Here is an 18512-nt window from a genome sequence, read left to right as displayed (position 1 = left end):
TACTGCAAGGGGCAAGTAAAATGATGTACTAAAAGACAAACAGAACCCCTGTAGATAGCACTCTTTTCCGGTGTGAGATGATGAATGAATTAAAATTACTTTATTTATTAAACAACTTCGTTAAAACAATGGGGTTTAAAACAATTATTAAATGGTACCAAGTTTTACCAACTCTTGGAATTAGTGGTTCCAGGGAGAGTAGTGCTGCACCCATTAGGGAAAGGTCTTATACAGCTGACCGGTCTATTCACCCTACAAGGAGCAGCACTTAGCAGACAACTCCGTATTAGAACATACAGGAGTTTTAGCAGTGCCACTATGTTTATCAGTAATTAAAGAATACTAGTGTTAACTTTAGATCTGCTACCACAGATCCGGGGTTCACACGTTACATCAGTATAACCTATTTGCACTTACACACCATCTATTCCACTGTTGGTGTAAGTGGACACCATTGGGTGCACAACAACCTAGATTTGCAATTCACAAATCAACATCATAATACTGGCTGCAGTATATAGCAGCAAAGTAAAGGTTTATTGTGTTAGCGCACCTATTAGTATTCAATTACTGTGGCACTACATATAAGGTCCCAATCACCGTTCCTACCACTATATCAATCTCTAGTGAATCACTCTATATGAGGGACACTAGGGCCAGTGAGTTTCCTAACACTGGATATGAATATCCTTTATAAACTCCTCTGGAACCACTAATTCCAAGAGTTGGTAAAACTTGGTACCATTTAATAATTGTTTTAAACCCCATTGTTTTAACGAAGTTGTTTAATAAATAAAGTAATTTTAATTCATTCATCATCTCACACCGGAAAAGAGTGCTATCTACAGGGGTTCTGTTCGTCTTTTAGTACAATTGTTTAGAGTTGCCAGCCTTCGGTGCCCTGCTGCATCCAATTTGGCCGAGGTATTGATGTAAGTGAGGGGATTGTTATCTGTCCTTACCTCAAACGTAACACCGTAAAGGTAATCGTGGAGTTGTTCCGTGATCGCCCACTTGAGAGCCAGGAACTCCAACTTGTGTACCGGTTATTTTTGTTCACTGGGTGTCAGACTGGGGCTGATGTAGGCTACGGGCCGAAGGCCCTCGGGGTGCTTCTTGTGTAAGACGGTGCCCAGTCCATTGAGACTGGCATCCACATGCAGGACATATGGTTGTTCTGGATCAGCATACGCAAGCACCGGCGCTTCGGTCAGGCTTTTCTTCAACTTCAGGAAGGCCTGTTAACACTCAGACGTCCATTTATCGCCAAATGGTTGACGGGCCGACGTGGCCTTCCTTCCTGTATCTTCGGGACATATCTTCAAAAGATTATTCAAGGGTTTAGCTCGACTGGAATACCCTTCCACGAAGCGACGGTAATACCCACAGAAACCCAGGAAGAATCGCAGTTCCGTGACATTCTCGGGACGAGGCCAGTTCACGACCGCTTCTACTTTGGCTGGATCGGTGGCAATTCCTTGAGCAGACACGATGTGTCCCACGTAAGTCACCAAAGTGTGACAGAACCGACACAGGTCAATCCTTCTTTCCCAAGACGGTCTATCACTTTAAGCAGTCTCTCTTCGTGCTCCTCCAGGGTCTTTCCGAAGACAATGATGTCATCCAGGTAGACTAGACACTCCCGAGCGTTCATGTCTCCGATAGTTTTTTCTATCAGCCGCTGGAAGGTAGCAGGGGCCCCACATATACCTTGGGTCATACGTGTAAATTGGTAGAAACCCAGGGGGCAGACGAAGGCTGTCTTTTCCTGGTCCTCTGCACTCATAGGTACCTGGTAGAACCCAGATCGTAAGTCGAGAACACTGAATCATTGGCTTCCGTTTAGAGCATTCAGTATCTCTTCAATGCGAGGAAGGTTGTACTGGTCTGGTATTGTACGATTGTTCAGGGTTCGATAGTCGACACACAGTCTTACGGATCCATTCTTCTTCCTTACCACCACTATGGGGGAGGCGTAAGGACTCTGAGACTCCGTCAAAATCCCAGCGGTCTCCATTTCTTTCAAGACGTTCCTTACATCATCCACATCCCTAGGGGCGATGTGACGAGAGCGTTCATGGAACGGAGTGGCGTCACTCAGTCTAATGGCATGTTGGGCACTGCGGCTGCAACCCACATCCATCTCACTCGTGGAGAACACAGTCCATCGTTCATTCAACTTGGTTGTCAGCCGATCTTTCCACTCAGTTGGCAACGTCGACTCGCCGAAGATGAAGTCCAGGTCGACTAACTGCTCACCCACAGCAGCAGCGTTCACCTGGGACATTGTTTCCACAGGGCTAACCGGATATATGCAACCCAAACTTCGTCCTGCATCAAGTTCCATCGGGAATGGGGAGATGTTCTGCACATATATGTAGGTTCGTAGAGGGATTTTAGTCATCCACTCTCTCACTTCGGGTATTACCCTATACCCTCTCTGAACCTCTTCCTCAGGGGTACTCTCCAGAGAGAAAAGATGATCTGTCTTCTCTCAATCGGGATAACAGCACCAGACGGCCATACGTTGCACTCCCCCTGTAAAATTGTTGTCAGTCCGGCTTGACGGTTGTAGAGGTCCCCGTGACGCTTTAAGGCAGTGGTGGGGAACGTCCGGCCCGCGGGCCGTATAAGGCCGCAAAATCATTTGGTCCCGCCCCAAGAAGCAAGCCTGCAAGAATGGTTTAAAAAAAAAAAACTTCCCCTCTCCTGATTGGCTGCCCGTGCTATCACTCTGCCAAGATTTTTTTTTTGGCCTACCTCTTCTTACATGGAGCAAGTGTAGGGTGCAAGCCCTTAGCACTGCCCCCCTCCCTTCTCTCCTCCACTAATGCCGGGCTCCTTAGGCTCCGCCCCTCTGTCCCTCCCTTTAGGCTCCGCGGGCCTGCCAGTCTCATCTGCAATGGCTACCTATGCTGCTCCAGCAGCCCATCCACGGGCCCCAGGTAACCCACATGCCCCCTTATATCCCTCCCGGGCACCTTACCCACCCCAAGGGGGGAGAGGCCTTATTTTTGTGTGTGTTTGCAGAGGTGGGCTTATTGTGTGTGTCACTGTGTGTGTGTGTCTGTCTCTGTCACTGTGTGTGTGTGTGTGTCAATGTCACTGTGTGTGTGTGTCTGGCACTGTCACTGTGTGTGTCTGGCACTGTCACTGTGTGTGTCTGGCACTGTTACTGTGTGTGTGTGTGTCACTGTGTTTGTGTGTGTCACTGTGTGTGTGTCACTGTCACTGTGTGTGTGTGTCACTGTCTCTGTGTGTGTGTGTGTCACTGTCTCTATGTGTGTGCGTCTCACTGTCTCTGTGTCTCACTCTCTGTGTGTCTCACTGTGTGTCTCACTGTGTGTGTGTGTGTGTGTGTGTGTGTGTGTGTGTGTGTGTGTGTGTGTGTGTGTGTGTGTGTGTGTGTCACTGTCACTGTGTGTGTCACTTTCACTGTGTGTGTCTCACTGTCACTGTCTGTGTGTGTCTCTGTGTGTGTGTGTGTGTGTCACTGTCTGTGTCACGGTCACTGTGTCACTGTGTTTGTGTATTGTGAAATAAGTGATATAAGGCGCAAACAACTATAAATAATAACAATAGTGAATATATCTTATAAAAGTGATGTATGATGATTATAATCCAACCACCCAGCTCAAACCTCACTGGTGGGACCTGTTTCACGGGTTCCAAAGATTCAAGTATTTTTCTCAAACATCCAGGGGGAGCATAAGGGGAAAGAAACACAAATTTAAGTGCAGACGTTACTATAAAGTGGGATGATATTGTCTTGGCTCGTATAGATGTATTACTCACAAGATGTATGAGTTAATCAGGCAATTGGCAAATTGGGTTGCCACCCATCTGTGATCTGGACCCCCCTTGTTAGAGATACCGTCAGCAGGATGATGTATGTAAAATAGAGAGAGATCTACATAGTGCGATCAAAAAGGTACAACTTTATAATTTAAAAAAACGGGTCAATAAAATGCGCACTTACAATGTGCCAGTATAAATCATGCATGTATCTCACAAATGGAGAAAGTAGAAGCTCCCCGAACTGCTCACCGCCTCCCTCGGGTGTTTGGCTGGCTTTCTCTCACGGATCTGTGTGCCGGTTCAGAGCCTCCCTCACGGCGCCCGTCCAGGAAGATGACGTCACGGCTGCAGAGTTGGTCAGCTACGGGTCGCGTCTGAGCCCAAAATTGGTACACTCTACGCGTTTCACCCAGCTTGCTGTAGCTGTTGTCGGCTTCGTCAGGAGTGTGTAAAGGTTGGGTGCAGTTGATACTTATATACCCTATAGACAAGCTAATCTATTCAATTATATAATTAAACAATTAAACAACCTGATCTAAGACTGTTATTGTGGGAGTGAACTTGGAACTTACAAGAAATATAATAAATTGCTTCGCATACGTTAATGGGTAAGTACAAATGACAATGCAATAATGAAGCAACCAGAAAACAGACATAATAACCTTATGATGTTTCAAGGTACATTTATATATAAAATTACAATAATAACCCAACTTGGGCAATATGAAATATCATTAGACAATTATTGTTTTGGATGGCATATATGGATTTTTTTCATCTGCAATCCTCAAGGAGCAACACATATGAAAATAGATTTGAGGAGATAGAGTTTGAGGGGTAAACTCTGTGCACAGTATAAAACTGTACACAACATTCTATAATAGTTATTTCTTACTTCTTCAATGGGTCTTCACTCTATGAAGTTCTAACAATAATGCTCAGATTGTAAAAAGTGGGTCTATTAAAATAATATTATTCGGAGTTAGTATATATGTGCAGTCTATGATAGGGTGCATTCTTCTGCACTAACATCTATCTGGGAGCTGATTTGTCAGGAAAATATGGCAGGGTATTGATTCCTGATGGCAGTTTGATGACATCTTACTTTAGGTGTATCTTAGTGGTCCAAACTTTATGTTTTGTGTATATACATTTATAAAGATAAATCAATATAATGAGCTGTGAAAATAGTATACAGATTGAATTAATCATAATAGAAATATGAAACGGAATTATAAAGGCTTTCACTGGGGTTGCGTTAACAGGGGGGCTAATTATTTATGGAAAAAGAAGAAGTGAAGAAGAATAATGAATAAAAATAGAATACTCAGGTGCTGATAATAAAAAAAATTATTTCTATCAATCAACTATAATGACATTTCATTTACAATGAATGGACACAGGATCAAAATTCAAAACATCAACATACAGATATAGTGTATACAGTTGTAGATTCCTATGGGAAATCCTGAAAAATAAGATAGGAAAAGCTGATGCAAAGACAAAGAGACAAAGGAACAAAAGAGGATCATATTAGTACCATGATATTAAGCATAGTCTATTTCAAAAAAGGTGCAAGATCTATCTCAGCATTGAGGCCTCTTGGAGCTAATGTTTTGAGGCGATGGATCCAAAATGTTTCCCTCTTTAGAAGTTCTGACCCCCTATCCCCTCCCCTCCAATGGGGTAGTACATGTTCGATGGCTTTAAAGACTAGGCCTGTTGGTTCTCCACCGTGACATTCAGAAAAATGATTTGGTATACTGTGGTTAGTCAATTTTCTCTTGATGCCACTCAGATGTTCGATAATTCGAGTTCTTACTGGTCTTATGGTCTTTCCGATGTACTGTAACTTGCAGGAACATTCCACTAGATAGACTACATGGTCTGTCCTGCAAGTCATAAAAGTTTCAATATTGAAGACTTCACCGGTGACATTAGAGCAAAAATTAGTATGATCAGAAGACCTAAAACCACACGCCTTACAACTTGTGCAGCCAAAAAAACCTTTCTTATTTAGCCATCTATTGTTCTTAGAATTGGTGTCCCTTAATGCACTAGGGGCTAATTTGTCTTTAAGATTGGAGGCTTTTTAAAAAATCACATTTGGTCTGTCGGGGATATTAGGGCCCAATACTGGATCATTTTTAAGTATATCCCAGTGCTTTTGAATGATATTCTTAATTTTTCCTGCATCTCTACTATATCCCGTCAGAAATGCAAAATCATATTTGTTGTTTCTATTTGAATTCTTTTGCTTAGGTACCAATAGATCCTCTCTCTGAAGTTCCCCTGCCCTATTTATAGCTGATTCTATTGTTTCCTCTTTATAGTTTTTCTCCAAAAATCTGTTTTTGATTTTTTCAGATTGTGTAATGTATTGTTCTTTGTCTGTGCAATTCCTTCTTATTCTGGTGAACTGGCTTGCTGGTAAATTGTCCATCCATTGTGGTAAATGGCAACTGTCTCGCTTTATGAAATTGTTTTTATCTATATCTTTAAAGTAGGTTTTTGTCTTGATAGATTCGTTTTCGATATAGATATTTAAATCTAGGAAATTGATTTGATCCTTGCTCCATTCACTAGTGAATTTCAAATTATATGAATTAATATTCATCTCATTGATGAATTTAATGAGTGTGTCTTCTCCCCCACTCCAAATGAAATACACATCATCAATGTAGCGGCGATAGAGGACAAGATTCGCACCAAGCTCACTCCCTGACCAGACGTTGTCTGTCTCCCAATCTGATACAAACAGATTGGCGTAGCTTGGAGCGAATCTCGTCCCCATCGCCGTCCCACATTTTTGCAAATAAAAAGTGTGTGAATACCAAAAATAATTGTGCTCTAATATGAATTTTATACTGTCAATAATAAATTCAACCTGTGATGCTGGTAGACTATCATCCTCCTGTAAAACCCGCCTGACTGATTCGCAACCCTGTGTGTGTTCTATAATTGTATACAGTGAAGCAACGTCACATGTTGCCAGTAGAAAGTGTTTCTCCCACTTGACACAACTCAAAAGGTTGAGTATCTCTACTGTGTCTTTCAGATAAGCCTTTTGTTTGACCACATATTTTTGTAAGAATGTGTCTATATATAAAGAGAGGTTGGCAGTTAGCGAGTCAATCCCCGAGACTATTGGTCTGCCTGGGGGATTGACTACACTCTTATGGATCTTTGGGAGGAAGTAGAAGACCGGCATCCTGGCTTTATTTCGATACAAGAAATCATATTCTTTTTCATCCAGTATGCCGGTCTCCCTTCCCCCATCCAACAGCATTTTGAGTTCTTCTGTGTATTTAATAATGGGATTGCCTGACAACTTTTCATATGTGTTGGTGTCTCCTAGCAATCTCAATGCTTCTTCTTCATATTTGTCTCGATCCATCAGAACTATCCCCCCCCTTTATCTGCCTGTTTAACCACCAAATCCTTGTTGTCCATAAGTTGTTTAAGGGCATCTTTTTCATTCTTAGTTAAGTTTTCTTTTTGTTGGTTTCCCTTTTCTTTCAAATCTATACTCAAATTTTCAAATTCTTTTGTTATCATTTGAAAAAAGACTTCCAAATGGTTCCCTGTGGCAAAGTGTGGAAAGAAGGTGGATTTGGGTTTCAGCCCTGTGTGTATATATCTTCTTTCTTGTTCTACCACTGCTGGTACTTCCCTGATAGTGTTGTGCTCAATGTGTCTCCTTAGGAAATAGCGTTTCACAGTGAGTTTCCTTAGGAAACGGTTGGCATCAATGTATAAATCAAAGCTGCTATGTGTTTTCATAGGTGCAAACGACAATCCCTTTGGTAGTACACTTTTCTGTGTGTCAGATAAAGTTATCTTACTTAAGTTGAAAACATTTTCTATATTTACTTTGCACTCCTTTTGGTGTTTCTTGTGTTTTCTTCTACCCCTCTTTCCTCTGAAAGTCTTCCTCTTTTTGAGCTGCCTGTCGGACCCCCCTCTATCTGTGATTGCGGTTTGGGATCCCACAAAGTGGAAGGGCCCTCTGCCCCTAAAAAAGAGGAATCTGCACTATATTGTCTTTTTAGATCTTTCTTTTCTTTTTTCTCTCTAGAGTCTGATGAATTGGTTCTTTCTTTATTATCTCTTTTCTCTCTAGAGTCTGTTGAATTAGTTCTATTTTGCTGTTTTCGTGTCCTATCTTCCTCTCTTTTATCCTTTTTTGATTGGTTAATAGGGGTGTAGTTAGCTCTGTCTCCTCCTCTATATGGTTCTTTTCTTGGAGAATGGCGGTTCTCTCTAGTCATTTTGTCTTTGTTCTGATGGTCTTGTCTCTCATCTCTTTCCCTTTCACTGTGTGCTTTATTATCATAGTTAGTGTGTCTGTCTCCATGTTGTTCTTTTCTATAATTACTTTTGTAATATTTCTTAAAAATCCTATTTTTGTTCCAACTTCTTTGTTCTCCCTTTCTGTAGTCTTCCTCATCTCTATGTAATTTTTGTGTTTTATTTTTATCTGTATCTCTTTCTAGAACTTCTAGTTTCTTTTGTAATAGAATATCTTTTTCTTTGAATTCCTTTGTGTTTTCAAAGGGGGTCAATTTTTCTTTTATTGCATTAATCTCTTCATCTAATTGCTGCAGATGAGCCTTTTGTTGTTTTATAATGAGATCAATCAGCCCATGGGAGCAATCATCTAGCAATTGATTCCAGCTTGCCAAAAAAGACTCATCCTCCAAATCAAAGGATGGTTTCTTTTGAACTCGCAATCCTCTTGGTATTATATCACAATCCTTATATTGTTGTAGAAATACAACGTCTAGCCACTTCTTTGTGTCTTTGATTATCACCTTTTCTAATTTAGTGAATTCATTCGTGATTATTTTTTCTACATTTTCATCATTGGAAACTTCTTCCTCATCTACTACTTTATCAAAATTAATCTTTCTTTGTAATCTCTTAGAAAACACATTAACATTATTAGTGCAAATATCCATAATTTAAAGTGTGCTGCCCACTCACCCAAAAAACAAACAGTGTATTGTGAAATAAGTGATATAAGGCGCAAACAACTATAAATAATAACAATAGTGAATATATCTTATAAAAGTGATGTATGATGATTATAATCCAACCACCCAGCTCAAACCTCACTGGTGGGACCTGTTTCACGGGTTCCAAAGATTCAAGTATTTTTCTCAAACATCCAGGGGGAGCATAAGGGGAAAGAAACACAAATTTAAGTGCAGACGTTACTATAAAGTGGGATGATATTGTCTTGGCTCGTATAGATGTATTACTCACAAGATGTATGAGTTAATCAGGCAATTGGCAAATTGGGTTGCCACCCATCTGTGATCTGGACCCCCCTTGTTAGAGATACCGTCAGCAGGATGATGTATGTAAAATAGAGAGAGATCTACATAGTGCGATCAAAAAGGTACAACTTTATAATTTAAAAAAACGGGTCAATAAAATGCGCACTTACAATGTGCCAGTATAAATCATGCATGTATCTCACAAATGGAGAAAGTAGAAGCTCCCCGAACTGCTCACCGCCTCCCTCGGGTGTTTGGCTGGCTTTCTCTCACGGATCTGTGTGCCGGTTCAGAGCCTCCCTCACGGCGCCCGTCCAGGAAGATGATGTCACGGCTGCAGAGTTGGTCAGCTACGGGTCGCGTCTGAGCCCAAAATTGGTACACTCTACGCGTTTCACCCAGCTTGCTGTAGCTGTTGTCGGCTTCGTCAGGAGTGTGTAAAGGTTGGGTGCAGTTGATACTTATATACCCTATAGACAAGCTAATCTATTCAATTATACAATTAAACAATTAAACAACCTGATCTAAGACTGTTATTGTGGGAGTGAACTTGGAACTTACAAGAAATATAATAAATTGCTTCGCATACGTTAATGGGTAAGTACAAATGACAATGCAATAATGAAGCAACCAGAAAACAGACATAATAACCTTATGATGTTTCAAGGTACATTTATATATAAAATTACAATAATAACCCAACTTGGGCAATATGAAATATCATTAGACAATTATTGTTTTGGATGGCATATATGGATTTTTTTCATCTGCAATCCTCAAGGAGCAACACATATGAAAATAGATTTGAGGAGATAGAGTTTGAGGGGTAAACTCTGTGCACAGTATAAAACTACACAACATTCTATAATAGTTATTTCTTACTTCTTCAATGGGTCTTCACTCTATGAAGTTCTAACAATAATGCTCAGATTGTAAAAAGTGGGTCTATTAAAATAATATTATTCGGAGTTAGTATATATGTGCAGTCTATGATAGGGTGCATTCTTCTGCACTAACATCTATCTGGGAGCTGATTTGTCAGGAAAATATGGCAGGGTATTGATTCCTGATGGCAGTTTGATGACATCTTACTTTAGGTGTATCTTAGTGGTCCAAACTTTATGTTTTGTGTATATACATTTATAAAGATAAATCAATATAATGAGCTGTGAAAATAGTATACAGATTGAATTAATCATAATAGAAATATGAAACGGAATTATAAAGGCTTTCACTGGGGTTGCGTTAACAGGGGGGCTAATTATTTATGGAAAAAGAAGAAGTGAAGAAGAATAATGAATAAAAATAGAATACTCAGGTGCTGATAATAAAAAAATTATTTCTATCAATCAACTATAATGACATTTCATTTACAATGAATGGACACAGGATCAAAATTCAAAACATCAACATACAGATATAGTGTATACAGTTGTAGATTCCTATGGGAAATCCTGAAAAATAAGATAGGAAAAGCTGATGCAAAGACAAAGAGACAAAGGAACAAAAGAGGATCATATTAGTACCATGATATTAAGCATAGTCTATTTCAAAAAAGGTGCAAGATCTATCTCAGCATTGAGGCCTCTTGGAGCTAATGTTTTGAGGCGATGGATCCAAAATGTTTCCCTCTTTAGAAGTTCTGACCCCCTATCCCCTCCCCTCCAATGGGGTAGTACATGTTCGATGGCTTTAAAGACTAGGCCTGTTGGTTCTCCACCGTGACATTCAGAAAAATGATTTGGTATACTGTGGTTAGTCAATTTTCTCTTGATGCCACTCAGATGTTCGATAATTCGAGTTCTTACTGGTCTTATGGCCTTTCCGATGTATTGTAACTTGCAGGAACATTCCACTAGATAGACTACATGGTCTGTCCTGCAAGTCATAAAAGTTTCAATATTGAAGACTTCACCGGTGACATTAGAGCAAAAATTAGTATGATCAGAAGACCTAAAACCACACGCCTTACAACTTGTGCAGCCAAAAAAACCTTTTTTATTTAGCCATCTATTGTTCTTAGAATTGGTGTCCCTTAATGCACTAGGGGCTAATTTGTCTTTAAGATTGGAGGCTTTTTTAAAAATCACATTTGGTCTGTCGGGGATATTAGGGCCCAATACTGGATCATTTTTAAGTATATCCCAGTGCTTTTGAATGATATTCTTAATTTTTCCTGCATCTCTACTATATCCCGTCAGAAATGCAAAATCATATTTGTTGTTTCTATTTGAATTCTTTTGCTTAGGTACCAATAGATCCTCTCTCTGAAGTTCCCCTGCCCTATTTATAGCTGATTCTATTGTTTCCTCTTTATAGTTTTTCTCCAAAAATCTGTTTTTGATTTTTTCAGATTGTGTAATGTATTGTTCTTTGTCTGTGCAATTCCTTCTTATTCTGGTGAACTGGCTTGCTGGTACATTGTCCATCCATTGTGGTAAATGGCAACTGTCTCGCTTTATGAAATTGTTTTTATCTATATCTTTAAAGTAGGTTTTTGTCTTGATAGATTCGTTTTCGATATAGATATTTAAATCTAGGAAATTGATTTGATCCTTGCTCCATTCACTAGTGAATTTCAAATTATATGAATTAATATTCATCTCATTGATGAATTTAATGAGTGTGTCTTCTCCCCCACTCCAAATGAAAAACACATCATCAATGTAGCGGCGATAGAGGACAAGATTCGCACCAAGCTCACTCCCTGACCAGACGTTGTCTGTCTCCCAATCTGATACAAACAGATTGGCGTAGCTTGGAGCGAATCTCGTCCCCATCGCCGTCCCACATTTTTGCAAATAAAAAGTGTGTGAATACCAAAAATAATTGTGCTCTAATATGAATTTTATACTGTGTTTGTGTGTCACTGTGTGTCACTGTCTGTGTGTGGCAGCAGCCGCCTGAGGTGATAAAGGACCTGAGTATCACCAGGGCAGCGCGGGTAAGCAGCGCTCCGGGGGAGAGAGGGTATAAGAGGAGTGGGGCTTGGGGGATGGGGGGGAGGGGGTATAAGAGGCTGGGGGATAGAAGAACGAGTCTGTGGAGGGAGAGACACCTCACTACCACCTCTCCTCCTCCTCCCCACACCGGGCAGCAGCTGGGGAGGAGGGCACCTGCTCCACAGTGCCACAGTGTAAGATGAGAGGGTGCTATGCAGGGCCCTGACAGGGGAAGGGCAGGATGGCCCTGGGATACCACCAGGCCTGTCACTCAGTCACTGAGTGATGCCTAATCCCAGCATCATTGGTCTCCTTGACTTCAATACAGGTTGTATGATTAACTTTTGCAGACAAAATGATCTGTGCCCCATAAAATGACTCAGTGTGATCTAATGCATCTCAAATTGCCACTTCTTGCAGCTGATTGTCATTCTTGTTTAGAGAGTGTCTGAAAGTGAGTGAGAGAGGGTCTGAGAGTGTGTGATTCCCATCCCCTGCTCCGATTTGTGTGTGTGTGAGAGAATACAGACACCAACCCACAGTCAGTCATAGTCTCCCACCACCCAAGTGTCAGTCACCCAAGTGTCAGTCAGTCAGTCACCCAAGTGTCAGTCAGTCAGTCACCCACCCAAGTGTCAGTCAGTCAGTCATCCACCCAAGTGTCAGTCAGTCACACAAGTGTCAGTCAGTCAGTCACACAAGTGTTAGTCACACAAGTGTCAGTCATACAAGTGTCAGTCAGTCAGTCACACAAGTGTCAGTCAGTCAATCACACAAGTGTCAGTCACCCAAGTGTCAGTCAGTCAGTCAGTCAGTCGCCCAAGTTTCAGTCAGTCAGTCAGTCACCCAAGTGTCAGTCAGTCAGTCACCCAAGTGTCAGTCAGTCAGTCACCCAAGTGTCCGTCAGTCACCCACCCAAGTGCCAGTCAGTCATCCACCCAAGTGTCAGTCAGTCAGTCACATAAGTGTCAGTCAGTCACACAAGTGTCAGTCATCCAGTCAGTCAGTCACACAACTGTCAGTCAGTCACACATGTGTCAGTCAGTCAGTCACACAAGTGTCAGTCAGTCACCCAAGTGTCAGTCAGTCAGTCACCCATGTGTCAGTCAGTCAGTCAGTCACACAAGTGTCAGTCAGTCAGTCACACAAGGGTCAGTCACACAAGTATCAGTCAGTCACACAAGTGTCAGTCAGTCAGTTAGTCACCCAAATGTCAGTCAGTTAGTCACCCAAGTGTCAGTCAGTCAGTCACCCAAGTGTCAGTCAGTCAGTCACACAAGTGTCAGTCAGTCACACAAGTGTCAGTCAGTCACACAAGTGTCAGTCAGTCAGTCAGTCACACAAGTGTCAGTCAGTCACACAAGTGTCAGACAGTCAGCCAGTCACACAAGTGTCAGTCAGTCAGTCACCCACCCAAACCAAGAAAACCAGTTGCGAGTAGCAACATCATCAATACCAGCTAACATCACACGCCTCACCAAAGAGAAGCAGTTCCAGCCATCACATTAGGGGTGAGTTAATTAAATGTTTTACCAAATATACTGTAGCAGGCTAATTTTTAAGTTGAAAATGTTGTATAGCCCGCGAATGATGTTATAAATATCCAAATGGCCCTTGGCAGAAAAATGGTTCCCCACCCCTGCTCTAAGGCATATACCCGGTTGCACTCCTCTCGTAGGACGGGATCGAGGAGCAGGTTGGCCATCGGTAACTCGTTGGTCTCTTTTTGTTTTGTTTGTTCCCAAGATGATCGGATACTTACACTGTTCTTGGGGTTCAAGGCATACCATCGCTTCCACATGCATGGGTGTTTCTTGCCGGTGTTCAGTTGGAGTATTTCCAGTTGAACCCTTACAATACCGTCGATGGGGTAATCTTCGTTACTTAACCCCCTCACCTTCATATGTTCTGCCGACCGCAAGGGGCAGTGTTTGAGGTGCTGGTCATAGATTTTTTGGTATATTATGGTCACTTGGGATCCGGTGTCCAGTAGAACAGAGGCATAGATCCCTTCTAGCACAACCCGCACGATGGCCAACGGGCCTACCTGGCTGTACGCATCCCATGGTGAGGCATCATCACTGGGGCCGGGATCAGGAGGGGCCTCATCGGATCCAGTAGGGGTTTCTGGGTCAGACTCTGCCTTTTGTACATGACAGACCATTGACCGGGCTGAATTTCCTCTATTGGGAGGTTTTTCCTCTGGGGGGTCCTCCCTTTCTGGACAGTCATTGGAGAAGTGGCCCTTCTTACCGCAGTTATAGCAAACAACTTCGCTGCGTTCAGGCCGAACCTTGTATGTGGAAGATGGTTTGTCTGAGGTTTTTAGCTTGTACCCCTTTGACAGGGCGGCAACTTCTTCCTTCTTCTCCATAGGCCCCTTTCCCTTTGATACGGATGGGCCCTTGGGTTTTGTGGGAGAGTGTAACATGGCATGTGCTTCATGAATTTTCACCTGGCGCAGCAATCCGGTGAACGTAGGGGGACTCCCTTCCATTAGTCTGCTGCGGATCACATTGGCTATGGGGTGAGTGGGGCTTTATCCCCGCAGGTACTGTTTACGAAGCGCCTCATCCATCCCGGAGGCGGGAATCAACTTACGATTGAGTAGGATTCCTAAGACCAGTTGCAGACGGTGTATGAATGCCGACAAGTCTTCCCCCTCTTTCTGATATAGATTATAGTACCTCATCCAGATTGCTCCTTCATCGTCCACTAACCCGTATGCGTCCAGCAGAAATTCCATCATCTCTAACGGCGTCAACTCTGGGTGTAGTTCCCTGTGAATGGTTACAATTATAGAAGCTGGGGGCCTAAGACACTCCATGATGCGCTGCCTTTTCACTGCGTCAGTACATGACCATTCCTCTACTACTTTTAACGCATTCTCCCTCCAAGAGTCTATCCCTTCCTCCCTCTGTTTGTCGGGAGTACTCCAGAGAAGGCTTTGAGTTTCCAGTAGTTTTGTGACTGGGATGCCATGGTAATGGCCTCTACGAATTGTGGTAGCGTCACCCCCATTACTGAGCTTTCATTAGTTACCCGGCTGTCTCTGATAGGTCGGGAGTTCATCCCATGGGGAGGTGGGGCTGGTGAAGGAGGTGGACTGTCAGCCCAACTAGTAGCTCCAGTGAGAGCTCTTGGAGTAAAGGCGACTTTGGGTGGGGGAGAGTCTACCCGGTTTGGTGTACTTGACACCGGTGCCGGAGGTGGCCAAGTACTGGTGGACGGTTCACCTGGAACCTGGGTAGTGTCCCTTGATGAAAACATTGCCCGTATTTTTGGTAAGTCTGAGTATAAAAGGGGGTAGCCTTCTGGCGGGGCCTCAGGGGCTAATAGGGTTCCCGGGGCTGTTTCTTGGCATATGTCCCGCCCCACAGTGAATAGTATGCTGCTTCAATAACAGTAGAGTCGTACACTCTGCCCCGGCACCATACTGTATCTGGGCCTAGGAGCTTCCTCAGAGAGTCCCGGATGTCACTGTCTGCCATTAACTCTGGAACGTTCCCTACTGCCATTACGTAACTAGGTGGTTCCTGGGCCGTGATGGCCCAAGCATGGACCTCTTGACTTGAGGGAATTAACATGTTGCTGATCTTTTATGACACCAAATTGAATAGGGCACCCCAGGTCTGATCTCAGCAGCGCCTCCAAATGTAACGGGTATTCCCCCTACCCCAATCACAGGTATAGTGTATGTGAGGGGGAACCTATGTGTTACCAGGTGTGGTGCGTATACCTGTAGGTTTACAAGAGGCCTGAGCCTCCGCTTGCTGGGAACCTGGGGTGAGTCCTCTGGATCGATCTGGTTTGCAGCGCCTCCACCTGTGTAGGGTTCTAGGAATGTAGAAGGTTGCCTACACAGGATCCACAGACACAATAAGTACATACATTGAGATGTATATAACCAGTTTACTATATATGCAGAATAATCATAATACTTTACATCTGTATCAGCAACAACCACTGAATACTCAGTAATACTACTCCCCCTATGGGGTAACTCCACACCAGGTACCGTAGTCCCAAACGTCATTCACTCCACTAGGAGTGTACCTTTCACCCACCACCGTGTACCCCTACACCGTGTCCACAGTCTAACCCCTTTGTCCCGTGTCAGCGCTGCCACTATGTGTGAATATATAAGGTGATTTGTTGGTGCACTTATGTAGGTACCTGCCGAGTGCTCCTGCACTGGGGCCTGCAAGCAACTTCAAAAATGATCCGCTGTTTGGTGATCCGCCTGCGATATCCTGCCCTTCCTTGCACGAGAGTCCGCCAGGGGCGATCCCACCCTGGAGACAGTCCTTGTCTCTTTGGGGCATAGGCCTGAGCACAAGCCTCTTCTCGGGGAGCGCAGCGTCCGCTGTGTCCCTAACTAACACTGGTACTAATGGGGCAAGGTCCCTAACCTAGAGCCTGTCCTTGTAGCACCACAAGCTGTAAGGGGCTCAGGACCTAACTGGGGCCTAAGGGGCTGCTGGCCTAATGCTGTGGGTCACAGACCCCTGCACTCACCTCCTTCCCCTAGCTCTTCCTGGTCCTGACTGCCTGTGTCCCGTGCGCGTGAAATGTATCAAAACCCTGCGAGCAGGGAGATACTACAGCCCAATTGGCTCCCTGGCATCATGTGGGTCGCTGCTAAGGCTCATGGGACTTGTAGTCAATTCCAAGAGCCTCCCTTGTAGGCTAGTGCGGCGCGCGCTATCACTGTGCCTGCACAATGCCTCTGGCTGGCCGCCGCATCTCTTCCTGTACTGCGCATGTGCGAAGCACAACATGGAGGCGCCCTGCACTGTCGGGCCGCCGCGGGACCTTGGGAGTACCAGAGTGCTCCCTTCTCGGCCCCCACCCTCCAGAAACTCCGGCGGGTCTGCCGCCTGGCTCCAGCAGCGGAGGTAACGAGGGGGGGGGGGGGTTGCGGGGCAGAGGGGGACCTGGCTACCCATGGATATACAGTACATACACATAATACAACTGTATAATTGACAGGATGGGGTTATGCAGGGCTTGACCTTTATTAAACTCAGCCACATTTACCCCTACCATCTCACCGTATATTAATAATCTGTGTATATACAGGGACGTGCAGTGCAGGTGCTGTATATTAATGACTGTGTACACAAAGGGACATGCAGTGAATTGTATATAATTGCTGTGTATATACAGGGACATGCAGTGCTCATGCTGTGTATTGATACTGTGTGTATACACATGGATGTGCAGCATGGGTGGTGTATTTTGACACTGTGTATAGACAGTGAGGTTCAATGCATGTACTATATACAGTATATAGTATATGCAGTGCTGGTGTTGTGTATTAATACTCTGTGAATACAAGGTGGCATGCAGTGAGGGTGAATTACTTCTAAAATAGCACCGCTTAGTAATTTTGTGACCTGCAGAGCAATGTGCTGCTGGCCACTGAAGTGATTATTCATTTGTAAGGAAGAGGAAGCCAATAATAAAAAGCGCCCTTTCATGCCCCTTCATTCCAACGACTACTAATACTGCAACACTGTCTTTAGTAGAGAGTAAGGTGGTAAAGTTTTGGGATCTATAGTCTGTGCAGGATCCACATTGTGGGTTTCACCTGTTGAACAGAATATACAGTGCTGTGTATTAATACTGTGTATTCAGAGGAACCTGCAGTGCAGGAGCTGTATATTAAAACTGTGTATACATATAGAAATGCAGTGCTGGTGCTGTATATTAATACTGTTTAAACACGCGGATGTGCAGTGTGGGGGGATGTATATTAATACTTTGTATACACTGGGACATGCAGTGCGTGTGCCGTATAATAATGCTTTGTGTATACATGGGGACACACACAGGGCTCCATAATAATAAACTGAACTGTGCAGTGCAGGGTGCTGTATACTATTACTCTGTGTAACTGGGACACGTTGTGCGGGGTGCTGTATATTAATACTCTATCTATACACAGGAACGTGAAGTGTGGGTTGCTGTTTTGCAATGGTGGCAATGAGGAACCCTTTGTTGCTGGACGTTACGTTACATTTAAGAATTGTAAAGCAATCATTTCTCCCAGTGTAATGGTGGAAAACGGGACCAGGTGTGGAGACGACAAAGTGAGTTCAAGGAGAGCAGATTGTAATCTCTTATGGTGCCCTAATAATCACTAAGGAATCAGTGTTATGTGCTCCAGTAGTATAATGAGGTCTGGTAATATAACGCGGCCAGGGACCTGGTAGTGCACACATAGCTGTACACAGAATGGTACAAACATAATTTATTGTTTCCACAATACATGTGGTGCATTTGATTGCCCCGGATTTGCACCACGTTTGTTGTGATACATATACCACAGTACTTATTTTTAATGCCTAATGATCTGAGAGAGACTTCCGCTAGATTCTCCCACTTCAAGGACAGGGCTGAAACTACCAGAACTCTACCTCTCCATATGTGATCAACTCCTACCAAAAGTAATCTTAACCCCTTCATAGCCACATAAGCCTCTATT

The 18512-nt window shown here is 43.4% G+C and overlaps 2 protein-coding genes across 2 annotated transcripts in view; both read left to right on the top strand.

The window, feature by feature from the left end:
- Window positions 1–18512, top strand: part of LOC142495722 (zinc metalloproteinase-disintegrin-like cobrin) — a 1243131-nt gene that overhangs the window by 260467 nt on the left and 964152 nt on the right. The window lies entirely within an intron of this gene.
- Window positions 1–18512, top strand: part of LOC142495724 (zinc metalloproteinase-disintegrin-like VLAIP-B) — a 383444-nt gene that overhangs the window by 314267 nt on the left and 50665 nt on the right. Inside the window, exon 15 of the mRNA XM_075601590.1 lies at window positions 17973–18117. Within this exon, the coding sequence (XP_075457705.1) occupies window positions 17973–18117 (145 nt within the window). The remainder of the gene's footprint in view (window positions 1–17972; window positions 18118–18512) is intronic.

This window comes from Ascaphus truei, chromosome 5, assembly GCF_040206685.1.
Source record: "Ascaphus truei isolate aAscTru1 chromosome 5, aAscTru1.hap1, whole genome shotgun sequence".
Lineage (NCBI taxonomy): Eukaryota > Metazoa > Chordata > Amphibia > Anura > Ascaphidae > Ascaphus > Ascaphus truei.
Note: the sequence above shows the minus strand (reverse complement) of the source record. Positions and strands in the feature narration are given on the sequence as shown.